This window comes from Brachyistius frenatus, unplaced genomic scaffold (genome assembly GCF_029030835.1).
Source record: "Brachyistius frenatus isolate BFR_SWC_R1_liver_20210118 unplaced genomic scaffold, ASM2903083v1 Contig_7, whole genome shotgun sequence".
Lineage (NCBI taxonomy): Eukaryota > Metazoa > Chordata > Actinopteri > Embiotocidae > Brachyistius > Brachyistius frenatus.
The window spans coordinates 8645382-8666353 of NW_027210606.1; the positions used below are offsets into that span (position 1 = coordinate 8645382).

The following is a 20972-nucleotide window of genomic DNA, read 5'->3' on the forward strand; positions in this document are numbered from 1 at the left end:
CTGGGAACATAGTGAGCTGTGCGTGTGTGGAGATCCGTGCCCTGGAATGGAGAGTTTTTCTAAAGCACAAGTTTAAAGATCTCAGCCAAGTTTACTTTGCACCAGCCACCCACATAAGGAGGAGTCCCAGCGCCAGGAATGGAGGAAATGAGGTGGAGCTGGTCAGGGGCACATGAAGGGGATCAACACTAACCCCAAAGGACAGGCTAGTTACAAAGCTAGGATAGAGGCCCGCCGCTTTGTATCCCTTGTGGTTTTCCTCGCAGGTCAGTTCCAAGGACCCTGTGTGTTCACCGTGGTCTGTTCACCCCCACACGCCCCGCCCCTACATCATCCAGTCCTCGGCTCTGCTTAGTTCTAGTCGTGGCCAGGCAGGCAGACAGAAAAGGCGGACGGACATCCCTTAACAGGCAGCATCGGCGGCACTGGGGCTGCTAGCCTGTAATTAGCTCGGACAGCTCAGGCTTGGAGAGAGGCAGCCGGGCTATATCATAATGAGCTCAGCTGGGATTAGGAGGACAGGGCAGAGGGGCGAGCAGAGGGGAAAGCAGCAGAGGGGGGTGGAGGAGGGAGGGGGGGGGGGGGGGGCAAGTACCAGAATTCTGGCCTCAGCCTACTGCACCATCACAGAGGGCCGGAGGGAGGCAACTGGGAAGACAAGTAGGAAGAGGGGAAGAGGGGAAGAGGAGGGTACACCGAGAAGGGAAGAGGTGAGGAGAGGTGAAGGCTGGGGAAGACAGGAGAGGTAGACTGTGGCTTAAGGCCAAGCTTTGTGTAGCAGCATAGAGGGTCAGTGTTAGTGGTACGGTTACAGGGGCTTCTCTAGATCAAACAAGACAATGGCTACTTTACTATCCAGAGACAGACTAAAAACAAAAGCAGCAGCAAAGACAGACTAGAAAGTGAGGAGAAAGAAGTAACTGTGAAAGAAATAAAATAAAATGCACTTCAAGCAGGTAAAGTCACGGTGTGGTTGTTGCCACTGTCACTAAACTCCAGGTTGACATTTGAGCTAATGACACCACTACAACTTGTAGACAAGTTGTATATCAATTATCTTATAACAGAAACAACAGAACTACAGTTTGACATAAATATTCCTTACAAAATGCAGTTATTTCACAAAGACAAAGCCTAGGATCCTGATAATGCGATTTCACTTCCTGCCCATTTATGTGTGATTTTTTTTTTTGGGCAGACAATTTTACAAATGAGCAGACTCTAATGATCTTGCTTTTGCCCCTGCTGGCTGGTAATGGCGTGCAGGGCTGGGTGGATGCTGTAAAGTTGGGGAAGGGCACACTCAGATTTGAACACCCACAAACAATAAGGGACAGTGGGAGTGTGCTTCAGAAAGTGTGTGCACATTTAAGAGAGAAAAACTGTTTTTAATGCATGTGTGTGTATGTGCACTGAAATACCCAGCGCTGCTCTTCTTGAACACAGGTGACTTACTTTTCAAAGGAGAGTTTTCTGTTGATGTTTTTCAAGTAGGCCAGCTCGTTCCACACTGCGTCACTGTTCTCTTGTCGTAGCTGCCATGAAGCTGCACGCTGTATCCTTCCACCTGGCCTGGACACACACACACACACACACACACACACACACACACACACACACACACACACACACACACACACACACACACACACACACACACACACACACACACACACACACACACACAATACAAATATGTGAGGACTCAAGTGAAAATGCAGAGACCAGCAAATGCAGACATACAGTAAAACTAAACAAACAGCCTTCCTTGGCACATACACATGGAAAGCAAATGTACGAACAAGGGAAAGTGGTTGGTACTGTACATCACCTTGTTGCCTCTGGCCAATTCACATGGGGTAATGAGGCCCCTTAGTCTCACTCTGTTTTTGTTATTCAGCCATCTTTAGCAGTATTCAAATGAGCAGCCTTGACTTTGACATTTCAGTGGCAAATCATGTACACACGTGTGCATGTTTGTTGAAGCTCACGGCACTGCCCGTGTGGCAGGGCAGTGGAGCATTCCCTGTGTGCCATGCAAATGTAAATAATGGCAAAAACACACACTTGCAAACGAGGTCATTCAAATGTGTACACCTCACTTATGAATACTTAATGACACTTTGTGCTCAGTAGCTGCCGCCTCCATTGAACTTCCTCTTCAAATCACACACACAGACACACACAACATCCCTACTGCCCCCAACTGCCTCCCCACACACATCCAACTCATCAATCAGACTTAGCCCAACACATTCAATTCCAATTAGCCTTTCATTTGCAAACTAAAACAGGTTTTAGTGAGAAATCCACAGAAAAGTAGCAGATGAGGAAAGAATACCATTTTTGTCACACACACGCACACGCACGCACACACACACACACACACACACACACACACACACACACACACACACACTGCAGTTTCTCATTTTCACTCAATCAATGTGGTAGAGGTGTGGAAATGGATTGTGAGGGTCACGGGTATTGCGGAGGGCTCCTTTTCTCGTGGTCATTATTGGTTAGCTAGATGCCGCCACACTACGCTAATACTAGTTAAACCCTTGTGCCTGGGAGTTAGAGGCTACTGAGGAATAGCAAATGTTTTCATTTAATACTGCCAATGCTCCTGTGAGCAATTTGAAGGCCTTGAACTTCTTTGTAGTGTATGCGTGCGACTGTATATGTGTGCTATCAATGGGCTTGTGTTAGTTTCCCAAAGTGCAGAGCTATTTAACAGATAATCTCACTGTACTGTATAGTCACAGAGATTGATACACTGATTCTACTGTAAGCACACAGAGGGCCTCAACTATATTATTTATCAATGCCTGCAGCTGTAAAAGTCCAAGATCTTTACCCACAGCACTGTTTTAATTCTCTCTGTGATTCTTAGGTTTGTGGTGTATTAACATGTGCTTAACAAAGGTGTATCAAATTTTATTAAGTCATAGTAAAGCTTTATACATTTTAATTTGTTTACAGTGGGCCTAAAAGCTGTTGAACATGGAGCCATGAGAGAGCTATCTTCTTCAGGCCTCGGTGCATCCTCCCCTATGGTATCCTAGTTTCCATTATTAAGCGGGAGGAAATAGCGAGAACTTTTCCGCGCTGCTGCGGCTAATTGCTCTGAATCAGAGGGAATCTGTTTATGGGCGCAACTTTGATCAGAGTGCGGATGCTTTAATAACCTTTAATTTTATTTGCTCACCCCCATCATCCCCAGTCTGATTAAAAAAAACTTTTTCCCTTCTCTAATATAAATAAGAAGTTGGCTTTTTTTCCCCCTCTCCTTCATGCCATTTTGGGAAAATATGGTGGTACAGTAATGGTGAATGGCAGGGTGGTTTCACTGGGACTGGCCAACTGAGCGCTGCCTGCATACTGATGAAGCAATGGACCTTTTTTCTGGTTTGTAATTGGCTGGTAGTTCTAACCTGGGAGGGTCTAGTTATTACACACACTGCTGACATCACTGAGCAGCTGGACGTACAGCAACCAATTGTTTGATTCAATACTTTGCTGATAAGAAAAGATTTCTGTAAGGAAAACAAATCTGTCAGGTATAGAAAAAGTGTCCAACACCATCAAATATATATATATACATTATATATTTCATACATACATACACACACATACACCATATATAAATATGTGTAAGTACAGGTATAAGCATGTGGCAGGTAAGGCGTGATGCACACACCGCCTTATCTTTTGATCCTGCACACAAAAGGGGAACAAAACCGACCCCCCACATCTTCACAAAAAGGCAACAACACAGCATGGAAGCTGCTGGGAAATCCCTAACAAGCTCGAAATGCAATGAGACTCGACGCCTATCCCCACTGACTTGTTAGGGCCCTGATTTTCGAGCACTAATGGGAGTATTTAAGTCATTTTCTATTGTCTCTCATTCAGGCTGGCATTACCCCTGTGGGTTTAACAGCTATTTAAGGATGTGGCTTAATGCCAAATGAATGCCAAGATCATAACATTGAGTGACTGGCTGGTGCCACGGAAGCCTCTGACTGAAAAGGGCAAAGCTGCCTATTGCATCAATTTCCTGTCAAATCACTCATGAAATACAAAAACACTGACACTGCTGCAACAAACTTGAGTCCTTTTATACTTATAAGAGCCCTGTTTGTTTTATAGGAACATACATGCTTTCTTCTCACAAAATCAAGGTTAGCATGCAGACCTTGACAAAAGTACACTTTTTTGCCATGCAGAACATTTCTTTGATAACCTGCTAAAATGTATAACAGCGGCACAACTGGTGTTGAAGTTCTCCCTCTACATTTCTGTCTTTGTTCCCACTGTCTCAGACACATGCTGTTGAGCCGCGCTGAGCTAACATGAGCCGAGTCGAGCCGAGGGCTGAAAATGCCCCCTCACTCACTCCACTTTCACACGGGCTCACATTGCACCGCTGTTTTCTTTAATTAACCCGGAGAGAAAACAGCTGACGGGGTCAACGCTTTGCTCCAACACGGCCACCAAACATGTGCACCTTTAGCTACACTTTAAGTCTCCGTGATGACGCTGGTGGAGAGAAGAAACAGACAGAGAAGTGGGAAAAGACTGGAGAAGACAATAGAGAGAACAAGACTCCTATGTTAATGACATTTTCCAGCACATTTTCCACTTTGTGTAAAACATCCTGTGGTTTCTGGTGAAGATAACAGGTTGAAGCAGGAAATGGCCCTCTTCCCTCTTCCCTCCTCCCTCTTCCATCCTCCCTCGACAGGCCTTCTCAAACACCTTGCACCCCCAGGACCAGACACCTCCAGCCTCTGGCTCTCACATCTTAATGAACGCTGAGGGAGAAGAAACGCAGAAGCGCACATACACTTGGCACAAAACGGCCCAAATTGACTGGGCTTAAAACCTCTGAGCATTTCAAAGGCAAAGGGAGGAATTTCTCCCACTTTCCCAAATCCAGCACTCAGGTCTTGTCAGACAACATGTGCAGAGCAATGGGGCCCAAAGACTATTTGTGAGTGGTTTCAGGGGGTTATAGCGTTTCACATGGGCTTTTAATATAAGGCACGGTGAGTTATGTGCTTTGAAATGTCTTTTAATCACTGCTGCTTGGTGGAACTAGAAGTTATCCAAGTTGCTTTGTGTATGCACAGTTTTGATGTTTTATGGATCGGCTATGTGCACACTAATAGGTCCTGGAAATTGTGTTAGTTTACAATATCTATTTACTGAAAACAGAAATAATACCAGCACTCACAGATCGACAGTCTTCAATTTATTGTGGTCAAAAAGTTAGCCATCTCCAGCTGCATGGCATCATCATTTTTGTTGTTGTTGTTTTATTTCCGAAATAACCTTAAGATTGTTGATCTGAGTGCTGGCACTCTGTCTGTTTTCATCCTCGCCACAACGGTGCACCCATCATTGTTCAAGATTTGGGGTTGTGGGCGCTACTATTTTTCTTAATATTTATTTACTCCAACTTTTCCTGTGTGTGTGTGTGTGTGTGTGTGTGTGTGTGTGTGTGATAAAAGTTTGCTACTAAATATTAAACAGGATAAATCGTGTACTCACAAGCCGTTTTCTTTCTCCATCTCTTTCAGCTGATCTCTAACTGTTTTGTAGTTGGACTGAATCAAACACAGGCGTTCTTGCCGCTTATGATGAGCCTTTCTCAGCTCTTCATTTTCCTCCATCTGCAAGGAACAGACAGAAATTATTATTCTTTAAAAATTGTGCAAGTCAAATAAAACATAACTAACGATGGGAGTCTGCTTCATTCATGTACACTGATGCAGCAGCGTGGCAGGACAACTGAGAAAAGCCCCTCGCGTTTACGGTCTACAGCTGAAATGATTTTGCCGGACAGAAATCTGCAGGTTAAGATCAATATCTTACCTCTCCTTCCTCCTGGACAAGTGCTCCCAATCTTACTGGGCAGCTAACATATCATTAAAGGACAGGATTTACAAGAGAAGACTGTGGTGCCACAGAACACCAAGCTGGCATATGCACACGTGCACGTACACACTCTAACCAGCAAAGAAACTCACTCACAATTACCGACTGATGACCGGCATGTGTTGTGATGTGGTGGTACGGTGGTGGGTCTGTTGTTGACACTGTTGTTGACAGCTATTAAAACATAGCAAGATTGGGCTCCTGCTTTAAAGAAGGAGTAAGGGAAGACAACATATAGATTTTTCTTGTCAGGGGCACCACTCCTCCCCATCACATTGACCTTAACAGTGAGGGCGATGGAGAAAATACTTTCAACAGGCAGGACAAACAGAGGTGGAAAGAGAGTGAGGAAAAAGAGAAAGTCAGCTCATGAAAGTGGAGGAGAGAGAAAGACGGAGAAGAGAGAAATTAGAAAGAGAAGAAAGAGAGAGAGCGAAGCAAAAGGAAAAGTGAAAGGAAGAGTGCAGGACAGGTTTCTGCTTGAGTGGCCAGGGCTGGGGAGAGTTGTCGAGCGCTTTCTGAAGGGAAGGAGCTTGTTTACTGCTGATATGACACGGCTACCCTGCAGAGAGGGAAATGCGAGCCCTCAGCCCTGTTATTATTAACAAGGACAAAGAGAACAGAGAGAGCACACAAACATGCGCTGGACACACAACGGGTGTGCACACACACGCGATGCACATCCACACTGCCAATGTGACAAGTATGGATTTTCCCTAGTGCGGATTATTCACAGAGGACATCTGCAAGACATCCTCAGCCCCTTCAAGCAGCCCCCAACCTTTCGAAAACAAGGCTCTAATGAAAGGGGCCAGACCAGAGCAGTGTTAACTGGTAGAACTAGGAGCTGAGGGAGGACACAGAAGAGTTGTGGCTGACTGATGGAGAGGAAGAGGGGGGTGGGATGGAGCAAGTGGCAGGGCATTAGCCACATCATGGCTTCCCAGGCTCCTTATAGAGCTTCCCCTGGGCAGCCCAGCATCGGTCATCAGGCCACAGACCCTTGCCCACCGATCAATACACCCCCTTACTCAGCCAGCATACACATCGGTGGACGTTCTCAAGCTGAAAAATAATTACACGGCAACAGCTACTTTTTACTTGAAAGTGTGCAGAAGAGAAAAAAAAGCAGTCCATTATTAAGAGAATTGTTTGTTTGTCTGCTGTTAGCTGCTAAGGTCAACATGTCAATGGTATGGCTGCCGTAACCAATTTGAAAGGCGTTCTGTTGGAAAGAACTGAATAGGATCAACTGCAGAACAACGGACTGGACAGAGCAAAGTACTGGAAGAGACTGAAGGTAAGGCCTCGAGAGTGCAGCTGACAGAGGGCAAGGTGCTTACTGCCAGAACCTAGAAAAGGACAAAACCACTAAATCAAACTCTGAACTAATGCCCTCATTAATGTGGTCACGATTTTTCTGTGCATACCTTCGCTAAATGCACCTCAACTGGCAGACAAGTAAATGGCACCATTAACTAAGACAGCCATGCGTGTTGTTTGAATCTATGTTGAGAATTACTGTCGAGGTGTCTGCTAGTGATGTAATTTAGACACTTCAGATCTGACAAGGAAATGGTGCCTAATGTGTTCCTGGGATTGTATTGAAAGGGAGATGACCTGTGCATTATCACTCACTCACTGTTCAGATGCAAAGATGGAAAGGATAAAGAAAGGCACAGAGGAGGACAGCTTTAGGTGAAAGGCCAAATACAAATGAGGAAAATATACTCTGCTGGAATAACAAAAACAAAAAAAATGTTTGGGACCTAAGAGAAACACAAGTTAGTGGTGAAAATAAACTGTATTTTTACTGATAGTCAATCTGAGAAAAAAAAAAGACATGGGAATGAGGAATAGTGTAAGAAGAACATCATAGAGCATGTGAAGGTTAAAAGACCAATAAAGCTGATTCGTTTAAGAAGAAAAAAAAAAAAAAAAAACCTGCTGCATCCACTTTTACCAGAGCAGCTCCTCTCCTGCTGCTTCACTGCCTACGCACGCTCTGGTTGTGTGCGCACACATATATATGTATGCGTGTGTGAAAGACACTGGAAGAGAAGGTCATGGAGGAGGCAGTGGCAGCAGTGGTGCAATTGAAGCCGTTGGAAAGCTTGACTGTTACAATGCTGCAGACCTTTCTACAACCCAGCAGCTGATAGCAGTAATCATATTCAAGATAGTGACCACAGCACCAAGCAGCCCCATTCGGCCTGTCTGGTGCTCAACACTATCAAATGGATACCACTCTGTACCAATGAATGTGCCTTAGCCAACAAATAATACCTTTAAGTAGTTCAATGCCAGTGATAGTCAGTAGACGCTGATTGGGACAAAGAAAGTTTAAACACAATGATGTGGGCTGCAAAAAATACTGGGCATTCAAAGAAGACAGTAAGAAGGGAGATGAGACAAAGATGTTACGTGTATTCATATAGATTAGCAAGTGCTTACCTTTAGCTGCAGCAGCTCCTCAAGGTCTTGAATCCTGTGCTCTGTTCCTTGTCTCCCCACACTGCTGGCTGGGGACAAAGACCTGGACCGGTGCACAGGTGCACCCTGGGACAGTTAAGCAAAGGAGCACTTGGGTGAGAACTTGAGCACACTTCACTTACACAGACAGGCACAAACCCATGCCGCAATTAACATCTGTAGAAACACTGAGTGAATGCCAATAATGGAATTATCTATGTTCATTCCATTCCCCTCTCACCTTGAGTAAAACATGAACATCGTCTTTCTTGGTACACACATATGCACACACAAACAAACACGCTGCCAAAGGAATAAAGCGAGCTGGAGCAGCAGTCCACAAGGGCTGAGGGGAGGAGGTTCACTTCTGCGTGTGTGTGTGTGTGTGTGTGTGTGTGTGTGTGTGTGTGTGTGTGTGTGTGTGTGTGTGTGTGTGTGTGTGTGTGTGTGTGTGTGTGTGTGTGTGTGTGTGATTGTCTGTGTGTATGGGCGTCTGTGTGTATGTGCGTCTGGAAGCAGGAGTTGCAAGCTGAGAGCAGCAAAGGTTTCTCCCTGCGACTGGCTAATGAGTATGTTCATTTCCATTTACATTGTTTCTTTGACAATAATGATGTCCCATTAGGGGAGACTAAAGGGGCTATAGATTCCAGAATGTGCCGGGCTTCATTACAAGAGGTGGGAAGGGAGGCCGCCCTAATTGCTCTACTAGGGGCCTCCAGGTTACACTTGATAGGACAACTGGAAGAGCCGCCGATTAGGAGGGGGTGCAGTTTGCTAGCCAGCCTCTTCTGTAGAAATAAATAAAGAAATTGAGAAGTGCTGGGGCCGCGCTGTAGAAAAGCAGTGGGAACAATATGCTAGTGGAATATGAATATGAGAAGATAGGAGGACCCCTGCGGTGCCGGGCAGGGCTGACCAGATGGCAAGCTAAAATATGCAATGCGACTAAATGCACAACAGTCCTTGAGCAGAAGTGGATGAGGAGTACAGGAGGAGGAGGTGATGGTGGAGTGAGGAGGTTAATGATAGGATAGTATATCACAAACACCCCACCTTCCTAAACTGTGTTTTGATAGCCGTCTATTAAAGTTATAAAACTCATATTTCCGCTGTTTATATTTGGCGACACCTGTTGTTACTATTGGAAAGAGCAAGTGTGAGTAAATAATTTAGTTTCTAGTGTTCTAATCAAAATCACGCACGCATCATCCACTGAGGGAAGAAAACATGTTTCGGAGTTTACCCTGTCAGAACTGCCAGAACTTTAGAGCTGCCAAAAAAAAAACTGAGGACTGTGAGGTCTGATTGCATCAAGTGTTTTAAGACCAAAAAAAGAGAGTAAACATTATATTTAACATGATAATGTGTAACTCAGGATAACATTTTGTTGTGAAATAGTAACATCAAATGCATGCAAGCAATGGATTCTGATTTCTTTACATGGTTCTCAATGAATCTTTTGTACGTGGGTCCATAATCTAAATCCTTCACAAGACAAGCAGGTTTCTCAGTAACAGAGAAAACTACTATATAGAGAAGCATTTACAGGACACAAATTATGCACATGTAATAGAAATTGTTGAAAAGTAAAACCATACACATTTCAAAAATGGGATTTCATTATAAGAAAATATGTTTGTAACTCTAAGAGCACATTCGTCACTGCACTAGTGATAACATGTATGAACAGTAAGTGTGTATGGGAATTTGTCCTGGGGCTTTAGTTGACTCCAGCGACCTGGTGCGCCAGGTTCATCTAACATGCCTGCATGGGTGCCAACCATGTGTTCTAACTCAGCCTTAATGACTTTATGCAACTAATTAGCAGATTGATCTGCATATTCCTGATGAGTGGCAGGCCAACTGGCTTAGTCTGTGTGTACAAGGGGGACACGCTGAGGCCAGAAGGGGAATCCAAACCAAGAAAAAGCCCTAAACTTAAAAGTTAAGATGACCAATTATAAAGTAGGACTTATTGGGGATAAATTCTACTTTGGTTTTCTGGAAGAAATACATTTTGTGGAGGATATACAGTATTTAATGAACTGATTGACAATCATTACTGTTCCTCTGCAGTGAGAACCGTAGGTGATACATTTGCTTTGTCTAAAGGAGTACAACAGGAAAATGGCATTGAGACACTGACAAATGACTGAGATTTGGTGCAGATGTTCTCCCTGGTCCAGTTGGACGCCTGTCTGCTGCAGGACCAGAAGACATATGAACGCCTTTTGTTTGTGTGGGAAGCTCTGTGTTGTGACACTGATGTTAATGTTCCACAAGACAGGCCTGAAAGATACAAAGCAGAGAACACGAGGCAAAGAAAGATGTCCCCACTGTCTACCTCGGCTCAGCAGCTGGTCGGTTGGTGGCCATGACCTGACCTGTGCGTAGCCCCCCGGAATTGGCTCAGTAAACATGAGAGTGCAATGCAGATGGAGTGGCGGAGGGCATTTTGTAAGAGGAAAATGAGGAGAAAGGCTTGTATCTAAACAAAGTTCGTATGCAAGGTAGAGTAAAACTCGTATTTACTGAGGGGTCAGTGTAGCAAAAAAGAAATATTTCATCAACTGCCTCCCTTCACCTCCCTCTCTACATCTCCCAGAGAGAGGGGTCACTGTCATCAATGGGCTTCTTTATGATTGCAGCAGCATGTCATGTGTGCGTCTGGAGCTCTCAAAGCTAAACTTGTTCAGGCTTCCCAGTAAATATGAATGTTGTATATATGCACACAAGCACAGGACAACACGCATGCATAGATAGATAGACATACATCAACGGGTAAACACATGAGGAAACGCATAAGTGCACACAGAAGCACAAAGCAAATGTACACCATCACAGAAGAAAGTATTAAAGGGGAGGCATTTTTTCAAAAGCCCAAGAGACACTGCCAAACAGCGGACTAATGTAAAAGCCAGTAACCAGAAAACTGCAAGTTGTAAGTACACAATATAGTGTGGAGCAGCTCCTATAAGGAAGCCTCAGAATAAAATGACTGGGTGAAAGTGTCACTGTACAAACTTTGAAAATTCTAAGTGGAGCTGCATCATGCTCAATAGTAGACCGCTCAAATCGACTAATATGATTTGTTAAATCAATTAACATCTTTAGTTTGTAAGTAAACTTTAGACATACATGTATCCTGAGACTCAAACTTGGGTTTCTTGCTCAGGAGACAAAAGAAGCTGTCTTTTCTAAAATGGCCAACATCAATTTAACACTTTCTCTATGTAGAAAATTGTGAGCCATGTACCACTGTGAAGTGCTCGTCGCCTCGGCCAATAATCACATTTCACTTTGGGCATTTACTGGAAGAGCTGCGAATTGTGTACTAGATGGGAGCAGTCGGATGCACAGAGGGCTCGTTTTCATCCGCTTGCAGTCTGCTATTACTCTTTAAATGGAGAGTAATGAAGCATAACGGTTTTACGGTTTCTTTGGACCATCATCATATTTGCATATGAAGCAGCCTACAGTGACACCTTCCAAGGATGTTCAAGTTTTTACAGTACGATTGAACTTGATTGTTGGTATGATGTTTACTTGTCTGAAAGTAATGATCTTAGGCTTTACAACTCTTTTAATTCATTGGGGAGAGGAAGACTCAGGTATTGGGCAATATATCAAGATGCCACTGTGCTACATGTTGAAATGAAGAATGTCAGTTTACTCCTTGGGGCCTTATAAAAACATTGCTTTGTAGTATTCACAGGAAATAGTGGAAATAAAAGCAGAAGGTGTGGAACTGTAAAAACTGAATCAAAAATCATATATTACCATTTAATTTGCTTACATCCCATTTTAATTTAAAGTTTTTCCATTGTTAATCCTATTCCATTTTTCATTTGAAATCTGTCTCAAGTGTTGCCCAAGCAGCTGCAATATTAAAACCTCAATTGTAAACATATGTATTCAGTACATGTGTGAGTGTATGTGTAGTCTGGAGAATAAATAACTACAGTATTAAATCATGTGATGTTAAGGAATGCCTTTTTCAGAAATCAAAAGTCAAATTTATATTGGAAAGGACAACAGATACCAAGATTTACACTTTAGTAAATCTAATTATGATTCATGTTTTTATTCAAAGTAATATAATATCAAAAATGTAGTGTGTGAGGAACTGAATTAGAGTCCCACTTCGCTTTAAGGTACCAGTTCTAGGATAAAAATTGGCACATTTCTTCATAATAAATTGAAGGTGCATAACTACAGAATGATTGTGTGTGTGTGTGTGTGTGTGTGTGTGTGTGTGTGTGTGTGTGTGTGTGTGTGTGTGTGTGTGAGAGAGTTGTGTGTCCTAGGGCAAACACAGCAACACTTCTGAAAAGGGAAGCACATCATATAATGTCAATACTATTTATTTATTTTGGCAAATAAAATTGAATTACATGTATTAAGTGCCAGAATAGAAGCGCTTCCACTTAAGATATAATGAGGACAGCGGTATAAATCAAACAATGTGTCTTCAGGCCAGTTTTAGACTGAGTGAGGCCATCGAGAAACATGTCCTGCCAAACTTATGAGTGGAATACAGAGAAGATCAAAAGCTTCTTTCTTGTTCATAATGTACTGCTGAAGCGGTAAATTAGCCAGTGCCTGAGCCCAAGGCATGCGTGAAACCAGCAGCACACGCCGGCCTGGTCACAGTAGGAGGGGCATTTGTGTGTGTGTGTTGGGGAGTTCAGGACAAAGGTTGGCAGAGGCTGGGTCTGATAAATCACATGATTCTCAACAGACCGTTTCCTTTGTATCCCCTCTCTGTGGCTTTGATCTAAGCTGAGCAAAGTGGTAACGGATAAGTGTGGGCATGTTAGCCGCTCACCCACGTGCTGTCTTTGGCATAATTGCCAATAGTGTGTGCTGACCTACCTGCTGTCTTCTGACTGAACTGGTAGATCTGCGATGGAAATTATTGTCCTCTGGCCTGGGATCTGAACCTCGAGTGGAGGCCTGGTCAGTGTCGGAGCTCGACCTCCGACCTGCAGCATCAGCCTGCTCGGACACCACTGCCTAAAAGAAGAGAGACAGTGTTTGTGAGACCATAAACAAGACAGGTAGAATGAGACAGGATTATGGGTGAGAGGGCTTGATTTGGCTACAGATAATATTTTGTTTTATATTCATAATATTTTAGCATAAACAACAGTTCGCCTGAAATTTGGATCTGTGTATAACTAAACAGAAATTCGACTTCTGAGTGGTGTCTTCTACCAGTCACATAAGCTTAAACAAAACTACATTCTCGTATAGATAAAGACAGGTTATTAGGGTTGGGTATTGCTTTTTTTTTCCTTTCTTTTTTTTCATAACAGCACCGGTACTGGTACTCAGACATTAAAACTGGTTCCTAAACAACTACTTTTTAGATAGCAACTTTATAAAATCCATTCTAACAAAAAATAATTTCACATTACGGCACAAATTTTTAAAGTTGACGGGCAGTTTAGAGGGGGAGAGTAAAACCGAGGTTATTTTCTGTAACTACAATTCACAGATGCACGTAAACACCTCAATGTTCCCTAAATACCTCTCATGCTTCTGGTAAATACTTGCAAGCCATCTGCACAGAGAGAGTCCTTCAGTTACTGCAGTGCGAGCAACTGCTGAAACTCTAAATTCAGAAAGATTTGTGGACAAGAAATTATTTTGAAAGAAGGAAAATATACTGGATAAGAAGGCCGGCCAGCAAAAAAATGTCCCCTTGCGGGATTAATAAAGTAACTATCTATCTATAAGGCGTTGTAAATATAAAATGTACCGAGACTGAAACTGAGTGATTTTCATCGACCTGGCCTAACTGCTCAATTAATGCTCACCCAAGCTGATGAGAGTATCTCCTGCGTAAACGTAGCAAAACGTTAAGCATGAATTAATGTGGGTGTAGCCTAGGCATCAAAATGTGGTACTGAACGACAAGGCATTTCTCAATACTAGATAGTATTGAAACAATTCTGTTGGTGCCATTAAAGTATGGCGAGCGGGCAACATAGAATTTTACCTTCAGCTAAATCTACGGCTGTGGTCCAAATTAATTTAAGAAAAGCTAACAAAGTTTCAAATGAGGCACACTGATGCTAAATCACACCTCTGGCACACTTTACACACGACCAGATGTTTTACGTGGCAACGGAACAGTTACACGCCACCACCTCCAGCATTGTGGCATGTGTGCTAAGACTGTATTTAACAGTGTCTATCGCTGTCTGCCGGCATCTGACACCGCATCGAAAACCATGGTGGACCGAAGAGGGCAACGATAAAGAACGGGGCCAACCTACAGAGGAGTGGGGTGTACCGCACACATACACACATCCTAACATAAATGTATGCACTCACACATGTACACTCCTCCAAAAAAAAAACTGTACAAGTATTGATTGTAAAATGTCCATTTCACTTCAACTTTAATCTTTACACTTTTTGCTGCTGTTATTATGAACAGTTCATATGGCATATGTGTAAAGATATCATAGCTTGAAGGGAGAGCATGAATTTTACTGAGTTACTGTAGATTTTATTGCCAAAGAACGTGTGTTATATATAGAGTTTGCATGAGCTCGGTCAATGCCCTCTGTTGTGGCATTAACGTTCATACATCCACACACTTCTTGACTGTATCACCTGCACATGTTCGCACCTGTCCTGTTCTTAAATCTTTAATAAAAAGGTGTGAAACACAAAAATAAACAGCCTCACCTGCTGATATCAACAACACTTCTGCTCAACACATCAAATCCAAGCCTTTTTGCCAAACAAAGGCCTTCACAACTGTGTTGTACTGGGAGGCCAGATCATGAAGAAAACCACACAGGATGTCATCACCTTTTTTCCAACAAGTCCTGATTGCATTATCAGAAACCTGGCATCTGGGCGTGACCTTGTTAACTGCCAGGGTAATCAACTTTAACCAAAGGGGAGGAGAGGGGATGATAAATTATTAGTGAGGAAGATTTTGTTCATGTTTTATTAAATTGGCCTGTCAAAGGGGGTTGGTCAAATTATCTGGGGCCTCGTTTATTGGAGGCCGGCCATATTGGCGCATCTGTTACAATTATTTATAATTTCCAGGCAGGCAGGAGGATGGAGTGCGTTTTTCGGCATCAGCCACATAAAGCAATTTAGAAATTAACTGATGTGGGAGTGCCTGACTTTTTCTCCTCTTGCAATCTCTCTCATCCCCATCCTGATTTTCATCCAGCGGTAAACAAAAAAACCAGGGAAACTGTAAAGGAGAAGCGATATAAAAGGGAAAAATATACATACTGCGAGGAGCTTAGTGAAACCAACGGACAGGGAGAGAGCATTGAGATTGCGAGAGAAGGAGAGCATGCAGGTGTGGTGAAAAAAAAAAGAGCAAGAGATTGGGAGGAGGCTGAGGGAGGGAGGGAAAAAAAAAAGAGAAAAGCCGGTCTTGGTAATTACTGAACACGATTAGGTTCTTGGGGGAACTTGTCTGGCACTCGCGGCCCTCGCTGGTGAGGATGCGGCAGGCAGGACCATATGGAGCGAGGCTTGTGATTGTGCTCCCTGAAGCTCGTGACCCGTCTGCTGTCGAGCCCTTGAGCTGAATTTGAAATGAGACTTGCCAGGCCTAATGTTCTACACATGCACCATTTATGCCACAAAACAAATCTGATCACTGTTAATTATAGAGTAGCTATAATCAGGAGGGGCCCCCGCTACACACACACACGTACACACACGACTGCATGAATACACAAATGCATGCTCGCACAATCATATCCACATACATCAGCGAAAGGACAGCATGTGTGAAAGTGATTGGATAGGCCTGAGAGGTGAGGGCTATAAGGTGCGTGCTCCCCACCAGGCCAGGTGCACTTTGTATTCAAGATGGTGATTCTTCAAAGAATGTATGTGCATATATGTATGAGCGTGTGTGTGTGTGTGTGTTAACTGGTAGCGCAGCGGAAAGGGACTTTACAGAAGGACAGCACACACCGAGTAGGAAGTAGGTGTGTGTATGTTTTCTGTGCGTGTACACAGCCCCGAGTCCTCCCACACAGTGTGTTTGACCCGAGTGTATGTGCCTGAACGAGTCAGTGTATGGTCTCTGCAGCGGCACATGGCTGTGCTTCATTAATGAGGCGAGCTGTGCTACACTGAGGTTCTCATCTAATGAGAACAGTTGAGCTTGTAAAACACACCACCGGCGTCTATGTCATTAGTATGTCTCTGGCCCTGGACGTGGACCAGCTCCAAACACACTCATAAGAAAACTCCTGATGACAATATTATTTACTGATAACACACTCCACATAAACAAGGTGAGTGGTTGACCAAAATTGTATTATATGTCATAAAATATCTATCGGGTTATAAATCTTGAGGAGTATTTCAATTAAAAGTATCTGGAATATAAATACAAATAGCATACAGTAAATGTTTAACATATTCTGCCTGAAATAATGCAAAACAATCACACTTATTCAAGCTTTCCATCACATTCTCCTGCATTTAAGTAGAGGACAACAATGATGTTTAATAAAGATGAAAATCCGACCCAGAATTCCATGCTCCTTCTTTCTGCTGTAATTTCTTCTATCCTTTTACTGTTCTACGCAGCACTGAAAGGTTAGAGATATTAAAAACTTGAGTTTTGCACATGAAATAAAAGTACAGATACACAAAATACAGAATAGAATATCGAGAGCCAGAGGCTGGCTCCATTTTGTTTGTTCAGTTTTTAGTTTAAAAACTACTTTCCATGTTTCTTTGTAGTGCTAAAGTTTCATCACTTTCACTTGATGTTTGCTATTAATGATGATGATCAAAAGAAATGCCTAACCAGAGCCAAAGGTGACCTGGCAAAATGGTGGGTGTATTTATGCACAAGTGTGTGTGTGTAACTAGCACTTTAATTGTGAATCTAAAAGCATTTAGATTGGCCAACATAAATAACAAGCCAGAAGCAGATGTTAAAAAAAAAAAAAACACTTCTCAGCAAGCTGAGGGAGATACAACATGTGGGGTTCTTTCAATTTATTAAAAACTCGAATTACCGCCTCGTGGTTGTAGGCTTCCACTAACCAGTCAAGTTGAAGTTTATATCCATGTCTGTCCAGACTCATATAATATAAGTAGTAAAGACTTAGAAGGAATTTGGCCAATAAAGCCGATTCTGACAGAATACATCTACTTGACAGTAGACAATGTTTCAAATATGGATGTGGCTGCAAAGAAGCTACAGATTCACACATCTTCAACCCTACAGTACAGAAGATTTATATAATCTTCATAGTTTCAAGGTCAACATCTGACATTAGGGTCACTACTTCAGTATCTGATCAAATGTGAAATATAATAATAATAATAATAATAATAATAATAATAGTAGTAATAATAATAATAATAAGTCAACCTAATTAATATATGGTCACAGTTTCTTTTTCTGTTCCTGAGTTTAGTGCTGAATAATGGCCAGAAAAGTGTTTTTGTAAAAGATTTTAATGTCAGTGAAGTTGACCTTTGACCCTTAGCATATACAACATAAATACTTCATCAGATTATCCTACATTTGTGTGACATTTTTTTAATTAGCATATGAATGAATTCAAATGTGTTTTATGACATTGTGACCCACAAATTCTAATCTTAAAACCATATGATGGACATTTTGCAAACCATATGCTAAAGCTGCATTAAAATGTCAGTTTAGCACTATTTTCAACAAGCACGGGTGTTCCAAATGCAGCTCTATTAAGTGTCCCAGTGAGACAAACTAAAGCAAACAAAAGCCAAATGGAATTCAGTCATTTATAATTTAACCATTTATATAAACTTGTGCTTTTGCTGCAATGACATGTCAAAATATCTTTTGTAAAATAGATTTCAGTAAACATTTTAAAAGGCACAGGTGCTTCTCTCCACTATATTTAGAGAAAACTTTCCTGGAGTGAATGTGCATGCTTAATTTTCCCTTTCCAATCCTGATGAGAGAATAACCAGTGTTTTGAATGGCTGCCCACACAATTAACAACTTACCACACATTTAGTGAGGTGATGATTCCAGAAAGCCTGAGGTCTGCTATGGATTCTAATGTTGGTCTTTAATCACCGTTCAGCTCTGTAGCTCTCTACTCGCCATACACGAGGCTACTGTAAATACAATGATGCAGTTGGGGAGATAGATGTAAATAATTAAATGTTCACTCCAGCTAGTTTTTTGTCCAATAAAAAGGGATCTTTCCTGCCTCTACATTGTGATGTGACCACCCAACCTGGCAACCCAAACCTCTCTAACCTGGCCGTTTGTTCAGACTGCACCTCATTGTTCATGGGGGTCATCCAGGTGCCTAATGATCAGCCAGGCCTTACAGCTAGAAGATCAGGGCATTAGGCCATTTCAGGCCAGACGTTATGGAGATACTCCACTGTCTGTTTTCAGAGTGCAAACAGACACAAATACACATACAATGCAACTCATAAAAATATAAAACAAGCGCTTCAATTTGTTGACTGAAGAAATTTGAGGATCAACTGATTATTTCAGTCATTGAAGAAGAAAAAAAACACCATAGACTCTCAGGTTTCAGCTTCCCTTGTCTGTTTTATGTCATTGTAAATTGACTATATTCCAGTTTCGGATTGCTGGCTGCCAATATAAGCCATTTAAATATGTAACTTTTTCCTCAATATAATTTTACATCTCCTCTATTAAATGGCATTTCACTTTGTGACATCACAAACTTACGGAGGTCCAAACGGTTTGTTTACAGGCACAGTGGCTGAATACAGGCTTTGTGTATTTCTCTGTGGACGAAGCATTTTGACACTCTCAGTAACAATACAGAAACTAAACATGCCGTATAATTAAAAACAATTGATAGAAATATGAATTTATACATTATAATATGTGCAATCTAATGAAGGTTGATGGGTACTGAAGGTGATATTATCTAACTAGAAACATAGCATGATTGATATCAAAGCAGAACTGTTTGGTTACACCAACCATTGGTCATATTTATGCCTTCCTAAAGTCTTGTTAAGCTTCCCGTAAAGAGTTAACTTGGCAGAAGACAGGAGAGAACAGACAGTCAATCTTGGTGCACAGCATGGAGGTATAACACACAATGGGTGTTATTCCTCTCACCCACCCTCCTCCTTTATACCCACCTCCACCAAACCACTGCGGGAGGGGTGTTCAAAGCCATCGCTCTGGTCCATATTCAAATAAGCACTGCGTCTCCCTCCTGTGCTCCTGTTGCGATCAGCACTTTGATCACCTCCAATGGTAACTTCCACCAAAACATTTAAAATTAAAATCAAATCTACCTTAACAACCTGAGCATTTGAATTTAACAGGTGTTCGGGAGGAAGTTGTTACAGAATTTACGATTATGTGCTCGGATGCACACACCTTTAGTCAAACACGCACCCACGCAGACACAGATGTACACGCATACGCACAACCTGTCAGTGAAATTACAGAGTGGGAAACAGAAAGCCCTCCTGACTGAATGCTATACCTTGGGATACCTGATCTGTTCACTTTGATGTCAGTAGGAAAGTTAAAGAAACAAATCAGCCAGACAGAAGCTACATGTGTTCAGTAAACAAAAGTTATTATTTATTCTTAGCTTTTGTTATATTCATTATATTCTTGTAATTATTTCTCAGCCATGGAAATGTGTGATCCGCTTTTTCACTTTGACCTGGGTGGCAAACAGACAAGGGGTGGCGTGCAACCTTTACACACACATGCACACACACGCACGCACGCACGCACGCACGCACGCACGCGCGCACACACACACACACACACACACACACACACACACACACACCACTAACTGCATCTCCTCTAAATGTAGTATTAATTACTGGGGGAACACTGCAGTACTGTATTTAATTACAGACTAAATGATCCATTTATACTTTACCGCCGGTTAAATTAACAGGGTTAAGTGGGACAGGGTGATTGTAACTCAATTAACATTTGAGCTGATATCTTGTAACTTCCACAGTCTGGGGGCAGCACTTTCAGAAAATATCAAACAATCAAATTAAAGAATTAAAGCCTTTGGGGGCACAGATTTTACTCAACTACTGCAGGGATATTATCTTCCTCTGCATCAGCTACAGAGTGGCATTACTTGAAACAGAAGGCAGTTCATACTGACGTGAAAGTCATACTGCAGAGCAGCCTGACAGACTCCTTAAAAGGCCAAGTGCAGTGACACGCAATATTATTGGAATAAGGATGAGGCTCAAGAGTACAAGATACAGATACCTGTTACTTTTCTTGACACTGTGTGGTCTAACACATATCACCATATCATTAGGAGTTATTAAAGGCCTCTATCGCCTTTGGGTGATGGTTCAAAGGTACTGAGTGAAAGCCAAACTCCCGCTGACTGACAGATGTTGAACTGTAACTCTAACATCATCTTCAAGAACATAACTGGGCTCCAATTAAATCACCTCTCTCTACCCCTTATCTGTCTTTGCTTTCCGACCCAAGTGTGTTAAAAGGACTTCCAGTTACTTGGGTGGGAGGAGAGAAAGAAGCTAGATGGAGTGAG

General features: G+C 42.4%; 1 protein-coding gene across 1 annotated transcript in view; it reads right to left on the bottom strand.

Moving 5' to 3' along the window:
- Nucleotides 1-20972, bottom strand: part of cntln (centlein, centrosomal protein) — an 82837-nt gene that overhangs the window by 48047 nt on the left and 13818 nt on the right. Inside the window, exons 9-12 of the mRNA XM_069689426.1 lie at nt 13294-13434; nt 8401-8505; nt 5560-5681; nt 1456-1572 (exon numbers count right to left, since the gene is read on the bottom strand). Coding sequence (XP_069545527.1) covers nt 1456-1572; nt 5560-5681; nt 8401-8505; nt 13294-13434 — 485 coding nt within the window. The remainder of the gene's footprint in view (nt 1-1455; nt 1573-5559; nt 5682-8400; nt 8506-13293; nt 13435-20972) is intronic.